Below are 23,378 nucleotides of genomic sequence, written 5' to 3' on the forward strand. Positions count from 1 at the left end.
GTAAGGGCTCTTCTCACTTCCTACGAGTCGTTTGATAAAAAAGACTTTCTGAGTAGTAAATAAACTAAATGCTTGTTAATCTACGACGGTAAAAACACCCTTTGTAGTGGCCACAAACCCTAATTTATTTATAAAATCACACAACCACGTCGTGATGCTACAAACTATTTTGATAAGAATATTTCAGATTTTAGCTTATCAACGCTAAAGAACCGCCGTTGGGATGCTGCTCCACATGTTTTAAGCCTCAACGACTTCTTTTGTGATATCCCACATTGGTTGGGGAGGAGAACAAAACATCATTTGTAAGGGTATTGAAACCTTCTCCTCGCAGACATGTTTTAAAGTCTTGAGAGAAAGCTTAAAAGGGAAAGCTCAAAGAAGACAATATCTGCTAGCGGTGGGCTTATGTGGGTAAATTTTGCAAATTAGTTATAAAAATACTTTTAAAAAGTTTCCCTATCAATCATGTCAAAGTATAAAAATACTATATTCATGTTAACACAAACTCAAACACCTATACACAAATTTTATGTTTAAAAACATGTAAAACCAATTTAAACATATCTCAACTGATTAAGACATACATTTTTTATTGATAACAATAATTAATACTCGCACAAACCAAACACGTATGTTACAAACCAAAGTTTCTAGACACACACACGATTCATGTCGACAAACACAAATTCGACAACATATATATATATATATATATAAAGCAAATGATTAAAGAGTTGTATTATAGAAAAGTTTGAAGAAGAAAATGTGTTTGTTAGAGGGTTTACAGCTGGGGAATTTGAAGACCAGACACGTGGGAGAGATGAAGATCATAAAGATAGGCCACAAGGGTTGGGAAAGGGAAAGGGCCTCCACACAAACAATAGCAGTTCAGATTGGTATCATATTTTAATTCATTGATTCAACAAAAAGGCAGCAAAATGGGGGAAGAGAGGGCCCCCTACGGATTACTCATATCATCTCATATCATCTCATATCATATGAATTAAAAAGCATTCCAGTTTTGATTCTGTGGTGCTTAGTGGAGAATTTCTTTTGGTTATTTATTCAATGGGCGGTGGGCGTCTGATAGTTCCATATTGTTTGGTCTGTGGGTATCTTCATGAAGCCTACCTTTCAGGTGCAATGCATACTTTTGGATGGATATTCCACTAAGGCACGTGAGGCACCCCACAACATCACGTGGCTTTTTACAACCCACTTGGATTTTACTTCTATGTTTCCTTTCAATTATTAGAGTTTACATTATTTGTTTTGGATTGGGGAATGTCAACGCTCTCCTATGTCAACGCTTGGAACATGTATCATTGCTCTTCTTACTTCTTGTTTCTTCATTCCCCCACTTGGGTCAACTTAGCATATAATATCTTACATTCGTTCGGATGTTCGGAAGAGAAGGAGAAACCTCTCTCTAACAACGCATTTTAAAAACTTTGAGAAAATCTCGAAAAGGAAGGCCCAAAGAGGACAAATATCTGTTAGAGGTGGGTTTAGGCCGTTACAAATGGTATCAGAGCCAAACACTGGATGATGTGCTAGCAAGGAGGCTGAGCCCTGAAGGGGGTGGACACAAGGCAATGTGCTAGCAAGGACACTGGCTCCCACATGGATTGGAGAAGGGAATGAGTGCTAGCGAGGACGCTGGGCTCCAAAGGGGTGGATTTTGAGATCTTACATCTAAAGGTGTGGAAACCTCTCTCTAGCAGACGCATTTTAAAAATTTTGAGAGAAAGCCTAAAGAGAACAATATCTGTTAAATATAAGCTTGAACGGTAAGAATACAATATCTAATAGAGGTGGACTTAGACCGTTACCATGGTAACCTCTCGGTTCAAACAAATGATGGGGTTTGTTAATTTGTTGGTAAATTTGGATATTACTTTGTTCGGAGAACATGTCTTGGATTTGGAAGTTGTTCAGTTGCTGTCTGTCGGTGATGTGGCAGTAGGCTAGGGTCGCAGCCCATGAGATCGAAGTTAGAAGAAGTTGATCAAAGATGGTTCCTACCTTAGGGAAGTTGGGTGGGTTAAATGGGTAGGGAAGATATTTTGTGAGGGAAAGTCTATAGATTTGGACGTATATGCAAAAATGTTATAGTGGGGTGAGTATTATGAAGAGCTAGGTAGCTAGTTAAGGGGGAAGAAAATGATATAAAGAGAGCCTACTCGAATGCAAATGATATGATATGTATACATCGAAAGAATTCAGATAAATTGCACTTTTCGTCACTAAAGGTTAGACTTTTAGTTTTCTATTTCGTCCGAGTGTGGTTCCTTAGTTAACATTAAGATTTGGATTTGCTTCTCTATGGTCCACGAGGGACTCACAGTAGACGAGTTGGATTGAATCGTTAACTGGCTTAATGATATGAGGAAGTAGTAGTTTGTTCACGTATTGATATTGAGTATCAAGCTTATGTCAGTTGTCGTGTTGGGTCTACTGTCGTCGTTCTCAACTCAATTGAAGATGTTTCATTTGAAGTCAATGGCAAAAAGGGTGCCAATGGTCTTTGTTGACAAGGAATCTCTTAATGGTCTTGTAACTGAGAAAGAATCTTTCGTGGCCTTTAATGATTGTCATCTATTAGCTAGGAAGCCAGCTAGACACGAAGTAAATGCCTAGATTAGAATAATTACGTTGACATGTTAGAATCGAGATACACTATTAGAAATACTACTTTGACATCTCAATGTTACTGTCAGTGAGCCTAAAGTTGAAACATATGAGTCTCTTTTTTGGTGGAAGACATCCATAGCTCATGAAACCACGACTTCTTTATATATATGTTTGACTTTTTTGAGCGGTTTTAAAGTAGTTGTTTTCGACCCTAGGACACATGTTTGGTGATCTCCAAATCATATTAGGATTTGTGTTGATTTGTGGAATGGCCATGTCGCAAGAGAATATCGAGGCTATCTAGTGTTGAATCCTAATCCGAATCCCAAACATGGATTATTACACTAATGGACGTAGTCTCTTTCTGTAACAGTCTAAGCCCTTGGCTTATTACGTATCGTCATCATCCTCATAATTTTAAAACGCGTCTACTAGAGAGAGGTTTCCATACCCTTATAGGGAATGTTTTGTTCTTCTCTCCAACCAATGTAAAATCTTACAATCTACCTCCTTGAAGGTTCAACATCCTTGTTGGCACACCGCTTGGCGTCTAGCTCTAATACCATTTCTTGATTTGTGCATGTCATCCTTGCACAGGGGCCATGTTAATCTTCTCTGTATCGTTCCAATTTTATCAGATATCCCCGTAGTGAACTTGGGGTGTTACATAACTATAACTACTACAGGGGAGAATCATATTTAATATATCCTTCTGATATATTGATCTGTTGGGCAACATAATAATCCTGTTGCTGGGTTGATTATCCAAACCTAAAAAGATTTCAATTCTGACTAAGAATCCGATCAAGACATATACACTCCGTTTCATCCACATCCACAAACTTATTTCATTCGTATCCTAAAAAAAGTTGATCATTTGATAATGGTTAAAGATGAAAGAGTCTATTTTTAATCTAAATTTGAGGAGCCAGGTGAGTTTATTGAGATGGGCAACTCCTAAAACGAGTTAAAAGCAAAAGTAGATTGGGCAAACCCCAAATTATTGAACCGACATATCTGTGCGCCACATGTCTCCACAAAAACAACGCTTCAGGAGAGACCAATAATACAGCAGAGTAGAAAGCAATTTGAAAGGCAGCACTTATGGTGTGGAAGAAAGACAAAAAGAAAGTAACCAATGGAAGGCTCCCTATGGGGCTTGGCTTGGGGTCGATGCGGAGAAAATGGAGAGGATGAGGAAGTTTAAGTGGTGGGATCAACAAAGGCTTTGCTTTTTGGACCTTTGTGGGGTACCAAAACCACTTGCAAAAACTTCACAACCAGAAGCAATGATACTGATAAGAATAAGAGCCTTTCTGCTAACACTAACACTCTCTCTCTCTCTCTCTCTCTCTTGTACTCTCCACAAAACCAAAGGGGAGAAGATATAAGGTTATAATTGCTATTTGGAAGGCTCAAATTGGTCTTTGTTCTTCCAGATTCCAATCTTTTCCCAGCATTCTTCGTCCACTCGTAATTAGGTGAAGTTATGAGATTAGTGCATTCTTAAGCTTTTAAGACTGTCTATGAAACTGCTTCATACAAGCTTGTTAGATAATGCTTTGTAAGTACCACTATCAAACAACATTATTGAACGAGGTTGTCATAATGTAACAGCTCAAGCTCATTGCTAGCAGATATTGTCCTCTTTGGGCTTCCCCCTTCAAACGTGTCTGTTAGGGAGAGGTTTCCACACCCTTATAAAGAATGTTTCGTTCTCCTCCCCAACCGATGTGGGATCTCACAACTAGAGAGAGGCTTCTACACCCTTCTGAAATAGATTTCCTTCTACTCTCCAACCAATATAGAATCTTACAATCCACCTCCCGAATGGTATTAGAGTTAGTCACTGGACAGTACGTGACACTAGTTTGAGTAGGGCTAGCCTCTCTCTATAGTAGACACGTTTTAAAATGGTAAAGCTGACGACGATACGTAATAGTCCTAAGCAGACAATATCTACTAGCTGTTAGCTAACGGTTTAATAAGTAGACACATGGAATAATCCATTTGAGATGGAAAATTGAAACTAAGTTCTTGGAAACTTTTAGAAATACACATAAACCAGACAGATGTATGAATTGAAAAGCTTTAAAGACTTATTTAGAGAATGAAAAGACTGAATCAACAACAACAACTTACAGATTAACCAAAATAATAACATGGAGAGGGAAAAAAAAAGGAAAGAAAAAGAAGAAGATTACAAGAACAAAAGTTTCAATCAGTGCCAGAACCTTCCACTCAAATGCGATCAACCTAATCCTTAGCTTTCCTTTTATCAACAACAAAAACAGTGCCTTTGTGCCTCGTCAACTTGCAATGGGATTCCCCTCTTCATTCACAAATATTTGCCTATAAAAAGCACCAACTTCTAAGCTCTTAGCAGACTGTGAGCTCAAATAACACTAAGCATTTCAAAGAAACCCTCCTCTTCCTCCTCCTCCTTCTTTCCAAGCTTCAAAAATGGTGTGTTCTTTGAAAAGAGAGCTCCAATGGAGCCTCTCTTCTTCTTCACCTCCATTTTCGTCTCCTTTTTAATGGGTTTGCTTAAAGTTTCTATCTTTTTTTGTTGTTAGGATGGTAAGCTAAGCTGGACAGTGGCTGATGCAGTGGATTACAAAGGCTTTCCTGCAGAAAAATCTAAGACTGGTGGATGGGTTCCTGCTGCTCTTATCTTAGGTATATGAATATTCAGCTCTTTAATCTTTAAAAATGTAATCCATTTTAAAATGTTTTGTGTTCCATAAAGCTTCTTTCTTGTATCTTTTTTCTTTCTTAATTTCATTCAAAACAGAATCAACAAAAAGTTGAGCCTTTTCTGCTTTGAATCTTCTTTAAATATAAACAAAACTATGATTAACTTTTGAATATAATTATGCATGCAAATTTAAAAGTAATACTTATGAGGCAAGTATCATTTCAAATCACTTTATGCTTTTATTCAACGTCGAGTTATGGAATAATTGGCACGAGGGGCATTGGCTTGGGCTTCTTCTTGTTCTTCTTTCTGTCTGTGTTTTTCCCCGAGAAAATAACAGTGATCTGCAAATTTTCCTGAGAAAATATGGAAATGGTAGCAGATTCCTTTACGATTCGTAATAATTTTTTTCTTTTTTCCATACTGTTCATAATTGTAAGCAAGAGCTTGATGAGTAATGATTTTCAGGTATTGAAATATGCGAGAGGCTATCAACAATGGGAATAGCAGTGAATCTTGTGACGTATTTGGGCGGGGTAATGCATCTACCCAGTGCAGCTTCAGCCAATATCGTTACAGATTTCATGGGAACATGTTTTCTGCTGTGTTTGCTTGGAGGCTTTCTAGCTGATTCTTTCCTTGGACGATATTATACCATTCTCATCTCTGCTTCCATTCAAACTCTGGTACGTTTTGAATCAATCATTTTAAGAGCTAAACACATGGCGGTTTTTGATTAAGATGGTTAAATATTTGGTGCTTTAGGGGACTGCTGCACTTGCAGTTTCAACAAAACTGCCACAGCTTCGTCCGCCGCCGTGTGATGGCATCAAAGACTGCAAGGAAGCAAATGGGTTTCAAATGGGAATTCTGTACCTAGCTTTGTATCTGATTGCTTTGGGGACTGGTGGCTTAAAATCAAGCATTTCTGGTTTTGGAACAGACCAGTTTGATGAGACAGATGAGAAGGAAAAGGCTAAGATGGCGTTCTTCTTTAACAGGTTCTTCCTGTTCATCAGCACTGGGACTTTGATGGCTGTTACTGTGCTGGTTTATATTCAAGATGAAGTTGGTCGGAGTTGGGCTTATGGGATCTGTTCTGTCTCGATGCTTGTCGCAATTTCGTTGTTTCTTTCGGGGACTAAGCGGTACAGATACAAGAAGAGCAAGGGGAGCCCTGTTGTTCATATACTTCAAGTGATTGCTGCAGCAATCAAGAAGAGAAAACTGGAGCTTCCTCAGAATGTTGGTATGCTTTATGAGGATTCTTCTGAGCAAGGTTCAAGAATCGAGCACACAAAACAATTCCAGTATGTTCATTGTTCTTGGAGTTCACTGTTCAATAATCCTTTCCTGAAGTTTAGTTTAGTTGATTAATGTGATTCCTTTTGGCATAGGTTCTTGGACAAGGCTGCAATTGTTGAACAAGGAGATTTTGAGGCGCATGGAGCTGCTTCAGCTCTAAATCCATGGAAGCTAAGCTCAGTGACGAAAGTGGAGGAGGTGAAAATGATGGCAAGATTGCTGCCAATATGGGCCACAACCATAATCTTCTGGACTACATATGCCCAGATGATCACTTTCTCAGTTCAACAAGCTTCCACCATGGAAAGGTCCATTGGATCATTCCAAATCCCAGCAGGCTCTCTCACTGTCTTCTTTGTAGCAGCCATACTGATAACTCTTGGTGTTTATGACCGTATAATCATGCCTCTTTGGAAGAAATGGAAAGGCAAACAAGGTAAATCAAGATCCATTAAAATCAAGTACATACACCTTCAAAGAATCCTGACTAATTATGTTCTTATGCCACAGGTTTCACAAACATTCAGAGAATGGCCATAGGCCTTGTCCTGTCAATACTTGGAATGGCAGCAGCAGCAATAGCCGAGAGGAAGAGGCTAGCAGTGGCAAAAGCAGTGGGCGGCGACACAGCTACTCTGCCTATAAGTGTGTTCCTATTAATCCCACAGTTCTTCTTGGTGGGTGCAGGGGAAGCCTTCATATACACAGGGCAGCTTGATTTCTTCATAACCAAGGCCCCCAAAGGGATGAAAACCATGAGTACTGGCCTCTTCCTCACCACTTTATCACTTGGGTTTTTCATCAGCAGCTTCTTGGTTTCTGTAGTGAAGAGAGTGACAGGAACCGATGGAGAAGGCTGGCTTGCAGACAATATAAACTACGGCAGACTTGACTGTTTCTATGGGCTATTGACCATATTAAGCCTCATAAACTTTGTTGCTTTTCTGGTTTGTGTTATATGGTACGTGCCACAAAAGCGCAAGGACCAGCAGAAGAGTGGCATAGTCAATAGCAACATGGCTGAAGAGAAATGCTAGAGGGAACTATTCACACACTCCCAAGTGATATGTAATGTTTTGACTTTTCCTTCCAATTCTCTGATGCACTTTAAATTATCATCTAAAGTAGTTTGGATTGAGAATGTATGATGGTTTATGTATAAAGTACTGCCAGTTTCAAACGATGAATCCAATGTCCATGCACCAAAATTTCAGTCATCTCTGCCACAATTCTTTAACGATTCCATTAGATTCAGACCGAACTTGTTCTTCGGGTTATGGGATTATCCAATTCTAGATCATGGGTTTGTTGAGGATTGTTGAGAGAGAAGTCTCACATCGGCTAATTAAGGGGTTGATCATGAGTTTATAAGTAATGAATACATCTCCATCGGTATGAGACCTTTTGGGAAACCAAAAGTAAAGTCACGAGAGCTTATGCTCAAAGTGGAAAATATCGTATCATTGTGGAGGTCCCTAGTTCCTAACATGATATCAGAGTCATGCCCTTAACATAGTCATGTCAATAGAATTCTCAAATATTGAACAAAGAAGTTTGTGAGGCTCGAAGGTGTAATTAAAAGTGACTAAAGTGTCGAACAAATGGTGCAAAGGGTGTACTCACCCTTTGTTCAAGGGCTTTAGAGAAGAAGTTGAGCCTCGATTAAGGGGAGGATGTTCGAGGACTTCATAGGCTTCAGGAGAAGCTCTATGGTGTACTTTGTTCGAAGGGAGGATTGTTGAGGATTGTTGAGAGAGGAATCCCACCTCGGTTAATTAAGGGGTTGATCATGAGTTTATAAGTAAGGAATACATCTCCATTGGTATGAGGCGTCTTGGAGAAAGTAAACCAAAAGTAAAGCCATGAGAGGTTATACTCAAAGTGGACAATATCATATAATTGCAAAAGCTCCTGGTTCCTAATAGGGTCCGCATGGTATGACCACACTAATTCTAAAGAATAAGCTCGTCCTGAGCTCGAGTATATGTCACGTTGGCTTGGCTTGGCATGTCGTCTGGCAAACAATAGTTGGAATGTAGAATTATGTTATCCCCATACAAAAACCAGACGAATCCAGAGATTGGACCGAATCATAATGGGAAGATTTTGGAGAATAATGAATGGTCGGCAAGGGCAAGTGGGGAGGAGAAGAGCAACAACGATGGGGGAGGGGCCAGCGTTATCCTCTTAACCAAAAAGAACAAATTCGTTGTGTACAAAATGGAATAAAATCACCTCAATCAACAAGAATATGCATAAGGACATACTGATAAGGACGAGCAGAATTAGCAGTGTCATCCCTCTAATCTTAACTTCAATTACGCCTTCCTTAACTTCTCCGCCCATGTATGACATCCTTGTAGCTCATATTTGGAGTAAGGGTGTACATGGTTAGGTCGGTGATATTAAGAGCATATGCTAGATAAAGGTTTTCATATCTTTATAAGAACAAATATTTACTTCTCTCTGCTAACGTGAGATCTCACAAATTATGTTTGTTATTAATATCAAGATTCTATCCCATTAGCATTTTTATTGTAATGCTCCCTATAAAACCAAACCGGCACAATCTTTTAATCTTAAAAGAAAGAATCTTTCTTCGTAAATAGAAGCTCATACATATAAGGACAATATTTCTATTAGTACGGTATTTTCGAATGGTTCTAAAAGCAAAGCTAAGAAGGGTCGATATTCAAACTATAAGATAGATATAAGCAAATTGAGAAGGAGAGTTCATTAGCATGTAAATAGAAAATGTAGCACGCATTCGATACGATAACAAGAACATAAGAGCAGAGCCAGACGCATAATAGAGTTATCAGAAGACCTTTAGATCAGAAGCAGCAGAGCCAACAACATAGCAGCCATGCAGCTTTGCGAACCGTCCAACCAAACTCCCAGCAGACCCAGAAGCAGCAGACACAAACACTAAATCCTAACCAAAACCAAAATAAATGAAAACAGATATCCCTTTCAGAACATAACTTCATTCCTGTAAATACACTTTAATATCCCTTTTAAGGGCATAACTTTTCAGCAAACAGATACTTTTACCTTAAATGAACGTTAAAAAGAGCCCCAGTGTTTCATCTTTGACAGAGATGGTGGGTATAACCCATTAGAGCTTGTACAAAAGAAAAATTAACATGACTACTAAAACCAAGCAAAGCATTGTCGTCACGTTTGTCGTTGTCGTCGTCGTCGTCATTGTCGTCTTGACAATATCAAACGGAGAATTTCTCCCGAGTGCTTAAAAGATTTCTTAGTTTCCTCCAGGCAATGATTCTTCTCCTCCCTACTCCAGCTCTGGTGTACAACCATGGTTCAGTACAACACAATATAACAAAAAGATGTTCTTGGAATTCAATGGAAAACAATCGATGACACGAAAGAAAAAAGCAAATCGACCCCGTAGGACGAAACACAGTGGCTTACTTCCGCAACTTTGTTCAGCTTCTCCCTTACATTCTCCAGCAATTGGGAAAGGTCACCCTCCCATTTATAAAATTCCAACTCTTTGTTGTTGAGTATCTTTTCTGCTACCTGCAGTAGATGAATGTAAAAGTGGGACTAAGTCAATTGAAGGGAAGAACTCGCACCACATGACGACATAACACAGCTTATACCGAGGTAGATTAGCTACATGACAAGGAGAAATTCAACAAATGTGACATTTTGACACTTCTAAATGAAAGTTGCAACTTTAGATCAAGTAACACGAGCAATTTATTCTCGAAACCAAAGACCTCCGCCCCGCCCCGCCCCCTCATCTTTTTTTTTTAGTATTTGTGAGTATCTGACTCAATTGATTGACCTCAGCCAACAATCATTCTGAATGCCCTGCTACCTACTGCCCAATTCTAACTAACAATATTCTCTAAGCCCCACGCTATGGTCTCGGTACCTGCATCTTCCTTCCCACACTTTCGCACATACACTTTCGTGATTGCATTCTATCAAGTTACATGCACCTCAACTATTTTCACGTAACAACACATGATCGTACTATATTTAGTTGTCAAGGAAACCAATATTCTAATAGGTGGCCACCATGACTAAAAATTCATTCTCTAGCCTTTTTGTGAGATTCCATATCAGTTGGAGAGGGGAACAAAGCATTTCTCATAAAAGTGTGAAAACCTCTTCCTAACAAACGTGTTTTAAAAACCTTGAGGGGAAGTCCAGAAGGGAAAGCCCAAAGAGGACAATATTTGTTAGCGGTGAGTTTGGGCTGTTACAAATGGTATTAGAGCCAGATACCGGACGGTGTGCCAGCGAGTACGTTGGCCCCTCAAGGGGTGGATTGTGAGATCCCACATCGGTTGGAGAGGAGAACGAAACATTCCTTATAAGGGTGTGGAAACCTCTTCCTAGCATATGCGTTTTAAAACATTAAAGGAAAGCCCCAAGAGGACAATATCTACTAATGGTGGGCTTGGGCTGTTACACTTTTACTGTTTACATTGGCACTTATTTGACAACTCGAGTCAAAACCAAAAATGTAACTGGAAGAATGAAAATGAACATACGGTGAATTTGCATACATATGAAGACAAAGCTCAGACAGAGTTCCTCAAGATAATGTTTGTTTACCTTTCGCCCAATCATCCGACCACCAGCAGTGTGGGCAAAGTACATATTATAGAAATGGCAAATAAATGCTTGAGGATCCTTCTCGGATATCTCTTCAAGATAACGAGCATAGGTAATTCCAGGAGAAGAAGGCTCAGGAATCACAAAGCCTTGCTCTTTGTACCATTCCAAATCTTTTGCCAATGGTTCAGACCTTTCCAATCCTGTGTTACTAAACTCTGCATCTATTATCACATACAAATAGTGCACCAATTCAAAAACAAAACAACGAAAAAGCTCATATAACCAAGTCAAATGCTCTGTTAACCCCCCCAAACTCCAAACTAGAAAAGTTCATAATGAGATATTCAAACACGTTATATATCCCACCACTAGCCGATATTGTCCGCTTTGGGCTTTTCCTTTTTTCCCTTAAAGTTTTAAAACGCATCTGCTAGGGAGAGATTTCTACACACTTATAAGGAATGCTACATTCCCCTCTCTAACCAATTGAGATCTCAAAATCCACCCCTTGGGAGCCAGCGTCCTCGTTGGCACACCACTGGTGACCGGCTTTGATATCATTTATAACCGTTCAAGTTTACTGGTAGCAAATAGTGTCCGCTGTGACCCGTTACATATTGTCGTCAGTCTCACGGTTGTATAACGCGTCTATTAGGAAAAAGTTTCCACACCCTTATAAGAGATGTTTCGTTTCCCTCTACAATTGTCGTGGGATATCGCAAACAGCGATGAGGCTAAGCCCAGAAGGGGATGGACACCCGGCCATGTGGCAGGAAGGATTGGAACAACATATGCACACCCAGAGTGAATCAAGTTCATAAAACTGAATCCAAGACATCAGTAAAAAATTCATAAAAACCCATATTCAAGAAGCCAGGAAATGAGCAAAACAAACTTACAGAACGGAAATACAGCCTTGGCAATTATTGTATCAAGTGTATCATAAACCAGTTTGCTATCCACAAGAAACCTCAAATACCCTTCAACAGTCGGCTCCCATTCAGCAACAGGCCCCTCTTGGGGCTCTTTACTCACTTTCTCACCCTCTTTAGCTTGATCCCTGGTGTGCAATTTCATCGCCACAAACCTCATCTCCTCAACAAACCCTTTTGATTCACCAGGGTACCTCTTCTTCGGCTTCTCAGCCGTGGTGGCCGAAATAAGGGGCACAACCTTCGTTCGAACGCTTGAAATTCCCACAGGATTCTTCGCGAAGAGAACCCTTTTGGGTAAGAAACAGGAATCCAAATCCGGGTTCGAAAAAGAAGTGGGAACCATGAAAAGGGTTTTATTGAAGAGAGACTGAGAAGGGGAAATTGAGTTAAGGGAAGCCATAGTCGAAGAAAACGAGTATAGTGGGTTATAAGAAACAGAGATTTGAATCAGGGGTTCACATAATGTTGAAGAAGAAGCTATGAATGTTGTTTATAAGGGGAAATTGAAGAAAACAAATGGTACCCATTAACCAGAAAGAGACAGAAGAAGGAAGAAGGAAGAAGAAGGAAGAAGCAAGGTATTGGAATGGAGCTTAAGTCGCTGGGTTCCGTGTCCACCATCGCTCTCTGGATAATTCCAATGCGAGATCATCAAAGCAGCGCGCTTTTTTTCCTTCCTAAAAATATGTTTCCATGTAAAGAAACAAAAATATTAACATCTTTCTATTTGGACGTTCTAGATTCTTGAGGTGATTGATCCTTACTTTAGATTTGGATGTCACCCACAAACAAAAATATGCATAATATCTTTACTCTTAATAAACATTTTGATCTTGAAAATGACGCTCATTTCTAAGAGTGATAGACTGTGAAAAGAGTCTATGCCCTCGCTTCGAAGAGTGATGGATTGTGAGAAGGGAAATATGATTATAAGAGACGCGTCTTAATAAAATTGATGGATGATTTAATATAGGCATGTTCTTATTTTTAAGTAAGAGAAAAGTATATAATATAAGTTCGTATTATTCCGATTATGGAAGATAATACACATGATTATTTTGAGTAGAATGAACTCATCACTGGTTATTGAACTGGGAACAGAGTTTTCTAATCTCCCCTTGTGTGCCGGTCTTGACGTCGAGGCTACTCAGCTTAACCATGGCTTTCTTGAACTCATAGTTAAATCTGAGGCCGAGCAAGCCCCTTAAGTTGCCGGCATACCTCTGCACAACGTCCTTGGTTGAAGCGTGTTGCCACAGCCTCTGGTCCGACTCCAAAACACCATTTCCATTGACCAAGTTCTTGAAGAAGCTGTTGTCGAATCTCAACTGGCTGTCCTTGTCCATTGCCACGCCTCTGAACGGATCTCCATCCAAGGGGCACAGCGTTCTGAGTTGGGTCAAGAAGGATGGGTTTATGGTTGGGTCTGCATTCCCTGTGCTTGTGAAGTTCTGTAGCCGGTAACTGAATAGTTGGCAGTCTGTTCGTCCGATCGTGTGCGCACCTGTCATCCACCCATCATCTTTATAAACTACGGATCATTTTGGGATATTAAAGAAGGTGAGAGAAGGTGTAACACTTCAAGCTCATAGCTAGTCGACATTGTCTTTTTTTTTTTTTAGCTTCTCCTTTTGAATTTTGGCTCAAAGTTTTTAAAACACATCTCATATGGAGAGGTTTCTACACTCCTATAAGAATATTTTGTTCTCATCTCTAATTAATGCAGGATCTCACAACCCACCCTTTTTTACGGCCTAGCGTCGTTGCTGGCATTCGTTCCTCTCTCCAATCGATTGCGAGATCTCACAATCCACACTTCTTTGAGGCCCAGCGTCCTCTCTGACACTTGTTCCTCTCTCCATACCTTTATAAGAATGTTTTATTCCCCTCTCAGAGGTGGGACCTCAAAGTTCACCCTCCTTTGGGACCTAACGTCCTCATTGGCACTTATTACTCTCTCCAATCAATTGTGAGATCTCACATCGATTTGAGAGAGTAACGAGTGCCAGTGAGAACCCTAGACTCGAAAGAGAGTGGATTTTGATATCTCACATCGATTGAAAAGAGAAACAAGTGTCAGCAAAGATGCTGGCCCCATAGATTGTGAAATGGAGAGAGAAACGAGTGTCAGCAAAGACACTGGTCCTCGAAGGTAGATGGTAAAATCCCACCACAGTTTGAGAGGGAACAAAACAATCTATAAGGGTTTGTAAACTTCTCCCTAACAAACGTGTCTTAAAAACTGTGAGGAAATATTTGGAAGAAAAATATAATATCTGCAAAAGGTGAGTTTGGTCTGTTACAGACACGGTACTAACCAACTAAAGTAACAAGATCTTCTTCGGTAAGCCCTTTCTCAGCGAACTTCTGTATGTGGACATCAATGGGCTCAAATGGAGAAGGAAGATCTTCCGCCTGGAAACTCATAGACACTCTCCCATCCCTCCTTCCAGTGGGCACAGACCAGCTTGGGCCATCACTCTGCAACATGGTTTCAAATCCAACCCTTTTAACCCTACAACATATCAAAGCCTTACAAATCAATCAAATGAAGAGTTACCAAGTCTACAGCATCACGAGTAGCCAAAGCAAGTATATCCGCGCAAGAAACAACCCCAGGGCACAGATTTTCAAGCTGAGCTTTTGCATCATCGACTACTTCAAAGCCTCTCAACCCCATGTTTGGCCCAGCATTTATTTCAGCTCGTTCGTCCATGATCAACACTGAACCATCGCACCCCTGCCCATGTTTAATCAAAAACAGCTTATCAGTCGGTTATTAAACGTGCATGAATATGATACGTTGAAGATTGTTGGGAGGAAGTCCCACGTTGGCTAATTTAGAAGATAGCCATGGATTTATAAATAAGGAATATATCTCCATTGGTACGAGACTTTTTGAAGAAATTCAAAACAAAGTCATGAGAGCTTATGCTCAAATGCACAATATCATACAATTATGGAGAGTCGTGATTCCTAACATGGTATCAAAGTTATACCCTTAATTTTTCCATGTCAATAGAATTCTCAAGTGTCAAAGGTGTAGTCAAAAGTGACTCATGTGTTGAACAAAGGATGTACTTTGTTCGAAGGCTCCAAAGAAAGGAGTCGAGCCTCGATTAAGGGGAGGACTGTTCAAGAGTTACATAGATCTCAAGAAAGGCTCTATAGTGTACTTTGTTCGATAAGAGTATTGTTGAGAATAGTTGGGAATGAGGGTTTATAAGTTAAGGAATACATCACTATTAGTACGAGGTCTTTTGGAAAAAGAGTTTATAAGTAAATAATACATCTCCATTGATATGAGAAGATTTTATGTTCAAAGTGGACAATATCATAACACTCATAGAGCTGTGATTTTAACATAATATAACTTGAACTCTAAACTCTAAACCCTAAACTTGAAAATGGAATAAAGAATTGAAAACCTGAACGAAACAGTCATGGAAGTGAAGCCTGAGCAACCCAGCGGCGATGGTGGGATCAGCCTTGTAATATGACTGAACAGTGGACCTGACAATGGACTCAGCTCTAGGACAAGATTTGGAGTAAAACCCAACAGCCAGCTGAGTTTTTACAGGCAAAACCATTGCTAGAATTCCCAGAAAAACCCACCAAATGGCTTTGGTTTGCCCCATTTTAGGCTATTCTATGGGTTTGATCAAAGCTCTACAATTACTGATATGCTTCTATATTTTATGGCTTCCTTTGCATATCTATTTATAGCTCTTTAGGTTTGGCTGTTGCATTGAATTTAGGGTTTCTTCGTTTCTTAGTGGAAAACAGGCCTGTGTTCCATCCAACTACAAGTGGTGAGTTTAAAATGAAGTTAATTTAATTTGCCTTATTTTTTATGTTATTTTTCAGCTTTTACAAACTATTCCTTATAAGAGATAATGGGATTCAAATATCTGTCCTTTAAAAAATTATCACGTGATAAATAAAAGAGATACAAATTGATTTGATTATATATTTAAAGCATACAACTCTCAGCCAATACACTGAAAGTGTGTTAGGCTTAGTGCAAGTATACACTTAGACAGCAATATGGTAGCAAAATATTAAATAATACTTTTCAAGAAAAGAAAATTAAAGAAAAGAAAGTGGGAATTACCTCTATTTCATCTGCCAAAAATATCTGACATTAACGAAATTTGAACATTTGGAAGATTTTTCATTTGATCGGGTAGGGGCCGCGCGAACGCAGGCCCCAACTACCACACGTTATAACGTAGGCTCTGGGCTCTGCCTCTCAGGACAGACCTTAGGCGGGTATACCTCCTAACGTGCAATGGAGGTCACCAACTTAGGCCATGGGTCTTCATGATCGCCCATCGACCCCGTCCAGGTAAGTAATTGTAAACGTTACCAGTTCATCCCTTTTTATAGCCACTCCCGCCTCTCATCTCTGCAACTTCTCCGATGTGGGACGATATCAAAGTTTCCAAACAGCGGTTAAATGAGGGAATTTAGTGGGAGATTTGCAATTTTCTTAAATTTCTTAAATATTTGTGGCAGCTAATTTTAGGGTTTAGTTCAAATGGGTCTATCCAGAAAGCTCTACATGCAACCCCAATCAGCTCCCCCACACTCACATGCACTTTTAATATCATCACAGCCATCAGAGAACCTACGTCATTGTCTTGGCTCTCCACGTTCTAAGCTCGATTGTCATGACTCAGTTGTCAGTTTCACAATTTTAAAATGCGTTTATTTAAAGAGAAGAGAAGAGTTTGAGGCGGGTGGTTGTGGCCCGTAATTTACTACTATCATAGTTAATTAGGCCCATAACAAAACTGATGAGCAGTTAGGCCTTTTGGGGCCTTAGTGTGAAAGTGGAAGTGGAACGACGCCGTTTGAATGAATCTTTGGATTTTCAGTCTAAAACAAGAGAGAAATATGCAAAATAATTAATAAAACAAAAGTTGTGGGTCTGATTTGGGAAGAAAGACAAATGTAAGGACGAAAAGCAATTACTTAAAAGATGGTAAAAACCAGATACCAAATAAGAAATGAGAAGGATATTTATGGAATTGGGAGATGAATGAAATAATCTCTGTTACAAAGGTGGGTCCCATCAATTAATTTAATTAATTTGTTTTTTTAGTAAAAATAATTTATTCCATTAAGAATTAAGAATATAATTAAAATGCGATTGCCATGTGACCCTCTTGAGGATAAAAGCCGAAGGCAATGATGTAAAGAGAACAAAGACTTGGTCCACCCATTACATGAAAATGAACATTCCGTATTTACCCCTACCCTGCCCTTGACGTGTCGTGCAATCCAAACATCCCTAGCCACTACAAAATTCCTTACTTCCTAAATTGACCCTCGCCTTTTTAAATTTCCAAAAACAAAAAATAAATAAATAAAATCACGACCTAATACCATTACTTAAATTTGTAAATTCAATTTAAAAATAAATAATAAAAAAAAAAGTTATATTGTAACGTGCCACGTGTCCACACATGCAGCACAGCGGCAAAAAGAAAGGTGGTTGAATTTGGAAATTATGTTTTTACTTTACATTCATTGCTTTGTTTATCTAAGAAAATACAAAATGCATCCCCTTTTTCCCCTCTTTTATCCCACAAAGAAACAAACCTCTCCAAATTTCCATTTTTTAAAATATCTTAGAAATCCCGAACCAATATAGTATTTCTCACTTATAAATTATAATTTTTCATACTCCCAATAATAATCCTCAACAAAATAAAACTCGGGATTAATGGCTAACATAAATAATTATTTAATATTATTAACCTCAAAAAAAAATAATAATAATAATTTTTTTATTTTGAAAAAGAAAAAGAAGACTATAATTTAAAATTAAATTCAATTGTAGAGTCGCTTCGATTGCATCACCTGGTTCACCTTCCCCTTTCTCTGTCGTGTTTATAAATCCCCTCGGTTGTCGATTACGTTGGTACTCGATTATGTCGTCGACGATGAACTCACAGGGGATGGCTCTGGCCGTGGCCACAGCCATGGCTGCCGTCTCCGGCACTGTAATTCTTCTCTCCTTCTGCATCCAAAAGTCCATCCAATTCTCACCTCCGACTCCATCTCTCCGTTCCTGTATTCCCTCCGGTAAGTTCTCCAAAATTCTCATCTAATTCTTCCTCTTCAACTCTTTAACTGAGCTGATTCTTTCTGTAATCGATCCTTTTCAGAGACGAAGAAGAACAAGAAGAAGAACAAAAGGGTCCACTTCGCAAAGGACGTCGTCGATCCTATCGGCAACGGCGACGATTTCCGAAGACAACACGAACTCGCTTGCAACAATAATTCCAACACCGCTTCTCCGCCGTCGCAAAACCCCCCCGCCGCCCCTCGAGGAATGCCGGCGAACAGAGTGGCGCTCTATAACGGGATTTTGAGAGATCGCGTTGTTCATCGTTACGCTTACTCTTGTTGAAATTCGCTTCAATTCCCCAATTTTTAACTCAATTTTCTCTCCTCTGTATAGAATTTGACGTAATTAAAATCCCTGTTTGTACAAATTCCCTTAATTTTTTGTTTTGATTTCTCGACCGACAATAATTGGAGCTTGCCTTGGTTGTGCAAGCAACTGTAAGCCAACGGTAACGGCTTTTTTGGGGGTTACTGACGAAGGAAGGTGCTCGGTCAAATTTGTTTAATTTATTAATATTTAGTGCAAAGGATGAAGATGGGCAGCTTCCAGGATGCTTCCTAAACATGATTCCTTTTCAAAAATTTCAACTTGGACCACGACCGCAAATATTTTGTAATTAACTTTCTGTTATTTCTTCTGCAGAGTCTCAATTATTGGCCCTTAACTTTATAAAATTGCATATTGGTGGGTGTGAAAGTGAAGGCCAAATAAATATTTTTAACTGAAGCAAATTTATTTTAATTGCGTAAGGGCCCTTGGAGAATGTCGAATTTGTCGTTTGAAGCCCCTCCACATTCTGCAAATTGTAGTTTTGGGTTTATTTTAATTGCGGAAGAGCCCTTGGAGAAAGTTGTAGTTTTGTTTTTTTTAATTAATATTTGTGTAATTATTAATTTTTAAAAAAAGATTGGAAGTTTCAGATATGGTGACTAGACTTTTTGTTTAAAATTTGTTGTGTCACAAAAAAAAAAAAAAATATATATATATATATATATATATGTCTGTGTTTGGAAAGTATGGCGACACTATGCCATTATTGATAAAAACACTGTTTTTATTAACAGTAGTTTAGTAAATTATTCAATTATTCAATTATTTTTATCCTTTTAATAAATTATTCAATTATTAATTTATACATGGAGAAAAGTATTAGGGTGTAACGAGGATTATTGGAAGTGAGTCTCACATTAATTAATTAATATTAATTAATTTAGTCGAAGATCATAAATGAGAAATATTATCTCTATTAGAATGAGAAAAGTTCAAAGTGGACAATATTATACTATTGTAGAAAGTATTAATTCCTAACCGTGTGTGCAAAGTTTATAATAATATAGCTTTACATCTTTGTTGCTTGTTTTGTCTGGCATGAACAATCTCCTTTCCAACCTGTCCTTATAAGTGTATCATGTGCTTTTAATTGGTCGAGTCTTCTATGTGTCAGTCTGATTTTTTTTTTTTTTTTTTGAAATGATATTAAAAAAATTTAATTTTCTTCCACGAGTTAATTATTTAAATAAATAATAGGAATTTGAGGAAAATAAATTATTTAGCATCTCATAAAATAATAATAATAATAATAATAAAGAGTAAATGTATTTATTTATTTTTTAAATAGAGAAATATTGGGAAGTGGGAAAGTTTGGTGGGGCCAATAATTGTAGAAAGTCGGTGGCCATAGCTTCCCATTTCTTGACTTGACTTACGGGAATTTTTTTTTTTTGTTAAAAATATTTAATAATAAATTCTAATTTATCGTATAAATTATATTTAATATTTTATTATAAGTCAAATATCATTATCTTTTTATTTAATGTTATTTTCGTTTATTACTCTTTTTCATATTTTTATATATATATATACAGGCACCTGAAATAGTAAAAAGTGAACATAAAAAATGAGGAGGCATAAGGGTGTAAGTGGGATATGATAACATACCCACCCATTCACTATGACCTCCAATTACATGCCTTCTCAATGACTTCACCCATTAACTTTTTGAACCCTTTCTAATAACCCCTAATAACTATTTTATTTTATTATATTAATTTCGCGTATGAGATTAGAGACCGATAGTGGCAACTTTGGTTGGGTGTCCCTCGAAGATCTCATTTGAGTTCGGGGGACCTTTGCCTTCATTTTTTGAAGAGCATGAAGTCCCCTCTTCGTCAATAGAAAAGGAAAGTAAAATAGTGGTAGGTGAGATGAGAGGGCTGTTTGATAGTGAGTCATTATTGTTGGATGATGAAAGTCTCAGATCGTGTTAATTTAGAGAATGATCATGAGTTTATAATCGATGAATACTCTCTCTATTGAAATGAGACATTTTGAAGAAACCTAAAGCAAGGTCTTGAGAGTTTATGCACGACTAATTTAGAAAAGGATGAAATAATTTATAATCAAACGTCGGATACGATGAATTATTGGTAAAGATGTTTTATTATAAAAATTATATATAATTAAGAAAAGAAGGGCTTTATTCATTCATTGGATAAACTTGAAGTTGTGGATTAATTAATTTGTCATTCGATTATTGTTTGGAATTTCCGTAACATGTCTCTCTGTTCATCACGGAGTTAATAAACAATCAATTTACCTTAGCTTTACGCCGTCGCTCCCGATTCCAAGGTATTACGCTATCAACAACTCCTCCATCTTCTAGGTTAAGCTTTGCCGCAGATTGGAGTCACTGAAGCGTCTTTTCATGTTCATTGTCAAGTTTTTAGGGTTTTGTATCGATTTCTGTTTTAACAATTTTCAGCATCAGTGACAATCGTGGGATAATGATCTAATTTCTGTGAATCAATTCGGAAATTTCTAGTTTAACTTATATTGTGCAGGTATTTCCCAGGCTTCTTGCTGTAAAATTTATGCAAAGGTTGATTGTTTCGATTAACCTTGTCCGAGTTTTGGATTTTGAATAGTTGAGGAAGAATTTATTATTGGGCTAATGCTGTTAAATTTTGGTATTTGATAATGAGATTGGAAGTCGGGAGGGGGCAGATTGAGGGGAGCTCATTGGTTTGGCCATTTTCTACGAGCATTTTCAGTGTATCATTTCTATTTTTCTGCATGTCACTAGGTTTCATTTCTTTGTTTTATGTTTGTGTTTTGTTCCTCCAGCCATGAAAGTACGTGCTTCAGTGAAAAAGATGTGCGAGTTTTGTAGGACAGTGAAGCGTCGAGGTCGAGTGTATGTATACTGCTCATCCAATCCCAAACACAAGCAACGCCAGGGCCTATCAACATCTGCTAGTGAAGGACCTTCTCCCCACCTGTGAGTACTTCCCTTTCCTTTGATTTGGGCATTGTCAGTTCTTAGTCTTTGAATGCATATTTCATCCGTTTATCTGTTAAGAAGGAAAAGTTGGAAGAATTATGCCTTTTGCCATTGAAGAGAGTTGTTGCCTAACTCAAGATAAGGATTGACAATTTATTGCATAGGGGGCATTGCATGAATGTGTTAGGAACACATACCTCCATAATGGTATGATATTACCCATTTTGAGTATAAACTCTCATGATATTACTTTTGATTTTCCCAAAATGTCTCGTATCAATGGAGATGTATTCCTTACTTATAAACCCATGATCATCCTCTTAATTAACCGATGTGGGACTCCCTCGAACAAAATACACCATAGAGCCTCTTTTGAAGCCCTCAAATAGCTTCTTCTTAATTGAGGTTCGACTCCTTCTCTAGAGCCCTTGAACAAAATACACCCTTTGTTTGACACTTGAGTCACCTTTGACTACACATTGAGGCTCACAACTTTTTTGTTCGACACTTGAGGATTTTATTGAAATGATAAGTGAAGGGTATGACTCGGATACCATGTTAGGAACCACAAACCTCTACAACGGTATGATATTGTCCACTTTGAGCATAAGGTCTCATGACTTTGCTTTTGGTTTTCCCAAAGTTTTCCTCATGCCAATAAAAATATATTTTTTACTTAAAAATCCATTATCATTCTCTTGATTAGCAAATGTGAGATTCCCTCCTTGCCATCGTCAACAGAATGGAGTTATGAACTTTGTTTTGGACATAACTCCTGCATCAAATTGTAGAACTTTTGCTATTTCTTGAGTACCGAAAAGTATGTTACTTTTTATTTTCGTATAAGGATGATGTTGAGGCCAGATTCCTTAAATTTATCACTTGCAAGTCTTCTTCCAGTTTCATCCTCTACGATGCAGCTAGAGATTAGTTTTGGGGATTGTTGGAAGTCATTTTTTCATTCCTCATTATTAGTATGTTCAGTTCTCTTCTTGTTAACATATCCATATGTAGGATGATGGTATTCAGGTTTTTACTTGGGACTAATCACATGATTCTTGTAGCTAATTGCATCAAACATGACCCGCTTTTTCAGGTTCCCAAGTAGTGAGGTGAAGCAAGAGATTCTTCCCAGTCATAGCTCACGAACAGGTCTGGCTTCTCTCCTCCCCCAAAAGCATGAGCCAACAATGTTGTTTGGTTGGAGAATGGGTCTAGCTTCAATCCTGTTGAAGAAACACAATTAACTGAAGTCCACGATTACAAACATCTCGATTTCTGAGAGCCATGAAAATTTCTACAATTTCATTCTGCTCCTTAACAAGAAAAAAGCTCTGCTGCTCTGAGTTTTGTTCTGTTTGAGTTGGTTTTGATATTTAGAATGGCAGGACGAGCTGTTACATTGAGCCGGCGATCATTTTCATTTTCAGCTTCTGAAAAGTGGCGGCAGAACTGAACTGCGCCTGTATTATGTTGAAGATTAGAACATGACTTGCAATCCTTAATTTTCTTCTAAATAATCCTCAAATCCATCAACATATGATGAATCAAGTTGTATGCTAACAAATTAAGAAAAGTTTGAATTATATTTAGTCTCATTTTCCATATCTATTTCAATTCCATCTTACTTTTTTAGTGGATTGGGTTTAAACATAGATCATTTTCAAGTTGAAATTGTATAGAAATTTCTAAGAATCAAGTAAATATAGATCATTGAATCATTTACGTTTAAAAGGGTAACTTATAAGTTATCTATGGATGAAGTATTTATTCTAAAGTTGAAGATTT

The 23,378-nt window shown here is 38.2% G+C and overlaps 5 protein-coding genes and 2 non-coding genes across 9 annotated transcripts; 3 read left to right on the forward strand and 4 right to left on the reverse strand.

Moving 5' to 3' along the window:
* Window positions 1-3,188: 3,188 nt before the first annotated feature.
* Window positions 3,189-3,292, reverse strand: LOC111485894. Its single transcript, XR_002718779.1, has one exon. It is a non-coding gene; the product is annotated as a U6 spliceosomal RNA (small nuclear RNA).
* Window positions 3,293-4,982: 1,690 nt separating this feature from the next.
* On the forward strand, window positions 4,983-7,853 carry LOC111485151 (protein NRT1/ PTR FAMILY 6.2-like). Its single transcript, XM_023131897.1, has 6 exons — window positions 4,983-5,103; window positions 5,214-5,316; window positions 5,804-6,021; window positions 6,101-6,645; window positions 6,733-7,076; window positions 7,151-7,853. The coding sequence occupies exons 1-6, from the start codon at window positions 5,101-5,103 to the stop codon at window positions 7,675-7,677; spliced, it is 1,740 nt and encodes a 579-aa protein (XP_022987665.1). The 5' UTR covers window positions 4,983-5,100; the 3' UTR covers window positions 7,678-7,853.
* A 1,476-nt stretch (window positions 7,854-9,329) lies between these two features.
* Window positions 9,330-12,870, reverse strand: LOC111485249 (heme oxygenase 1, chloroplastic-like). 3 transcript variants are annotated; one of them, XR_002718635.1, is made up of 5 exons: window positions 12,136-12,870; window positions 11,234-11,457; window positions 10,076-10,183; window positions 9,695-9,946; window positions 9,330-9,568 (listed from the first exon to the last, which is right to left on the reverse strand). XR_002718635.1 is itself a non-coding variant. In XM_023132054.1 (4 exons), exons 1-4 carry the CDS (start codon window positions 12,569-12,571, stop codon window positions 9,845-9,847), a joined length of 870 nt encoding a protein of 289 aa, XP_022987822.1. In that variant the 5' UTR covers window positions 12,572-12,870; the 3' UTR covers window positions 9,330-9,844. The 3 variants fall into 3 exon arrangements, 1 of the variants encoding a protein (XP_022987822.1); XR_002718634.1 differs by having other exon boundaries at window positions 9,330-9,575; XM_023132054.1 differs by having other exon boundaries at window positions 9,330-9,946.
* A 304-nt stretch (window positions 12,871-13,174) lies between these two features.
* LOC111485229 (peroxidase 25) lies at window positions 13,175-15,880 on the reverse strand. Its single transcript, XM_023132017.1, has 4 exons — window positions 15,600-15,880; window positions 14,732-14,911; window positions 14,490-14,652; window positions 13,175-13,675 (listed from the first exon to the last, which is right to left on the reverse strand). Exons 1-4 carry the CDS (start codon window positions 15,807-15,809, stop codon window positions 13,248-13,250), a joined length of 981 nt encoding a protein of 326 aa, XP_022987785.1. The 5' UTR covers window positions 15,810-15,880; the 3' UTR covers window positions 13,175-13,247.
* A 477-nt stretch (window positions 15,881-16,357) lies between these two features.
* Window positions 16,358-16,527, reverse strand: LOC111485890. Its single transcript, XR_002718774.1, has one exon. It is a non-coding gene; the product is annotated as a U1 spliceosomal RNA (small nuclear RNA).
* A 1,474-nt stretch (window positions 16,528-18,001) lies between these two features.
* Window positions 18,002-18,677, forward strand: LOC111485303. The gene is made up of 2 exons (XM_023132133.1): window positions 18,002-18,264; window positions 18,348-18,677. Exons 1-2 carry the CDS (start codon window positions 18,111-18,113, stop codon window positions 18,590-18,592), a joined length of 399 nt encoding a protein of 132 aa, XP_022987901.1. The 5' UTR covers window positions 18,002-18,110; the 3' UTR covers window positions 18,593-18,677.
* Window positions 18,678-21,156: 2,479 nt separating this feature from the next.
* Window positions 21,157-23,201, forward strand: LOC111485318. The gene is made up of 2 exons (XM_023132149.1): window positions 21,157-21,587; window positions 22,687-23,201. Exons 1-2 carry the CDS (start codon window positions 21,436-21,438, stop codon window positions 22,835-22,837), a joined length of 303 nt encoding a protein of 100 aa, XP_022987917.1. The 5' UTR covers window positions 21,157-21,435; the 3' UTR covers window positions 22,838-23,201.
* The last annotated feature ends 177 nt before the right edge of the window (window positions 23,202-23,378 follow it).

Source organism: Cucurbita maxima, unplaced genomic scaffold (genome assembly GCF_002738345.1).
Source record: "Cucurbita maxima cultivar Rimu unplaced genomic scaffold, Cmax_1.0 Cma_Scf00010, whole genome shotgun sequence".
Lineage (NCBI taxonomy): Eukaryota > Viridiplantae > Streptophyta > Magnoliopsida > Cucurbitales > Cucurbitaceae > Cucurbita > Cucurbita maxima.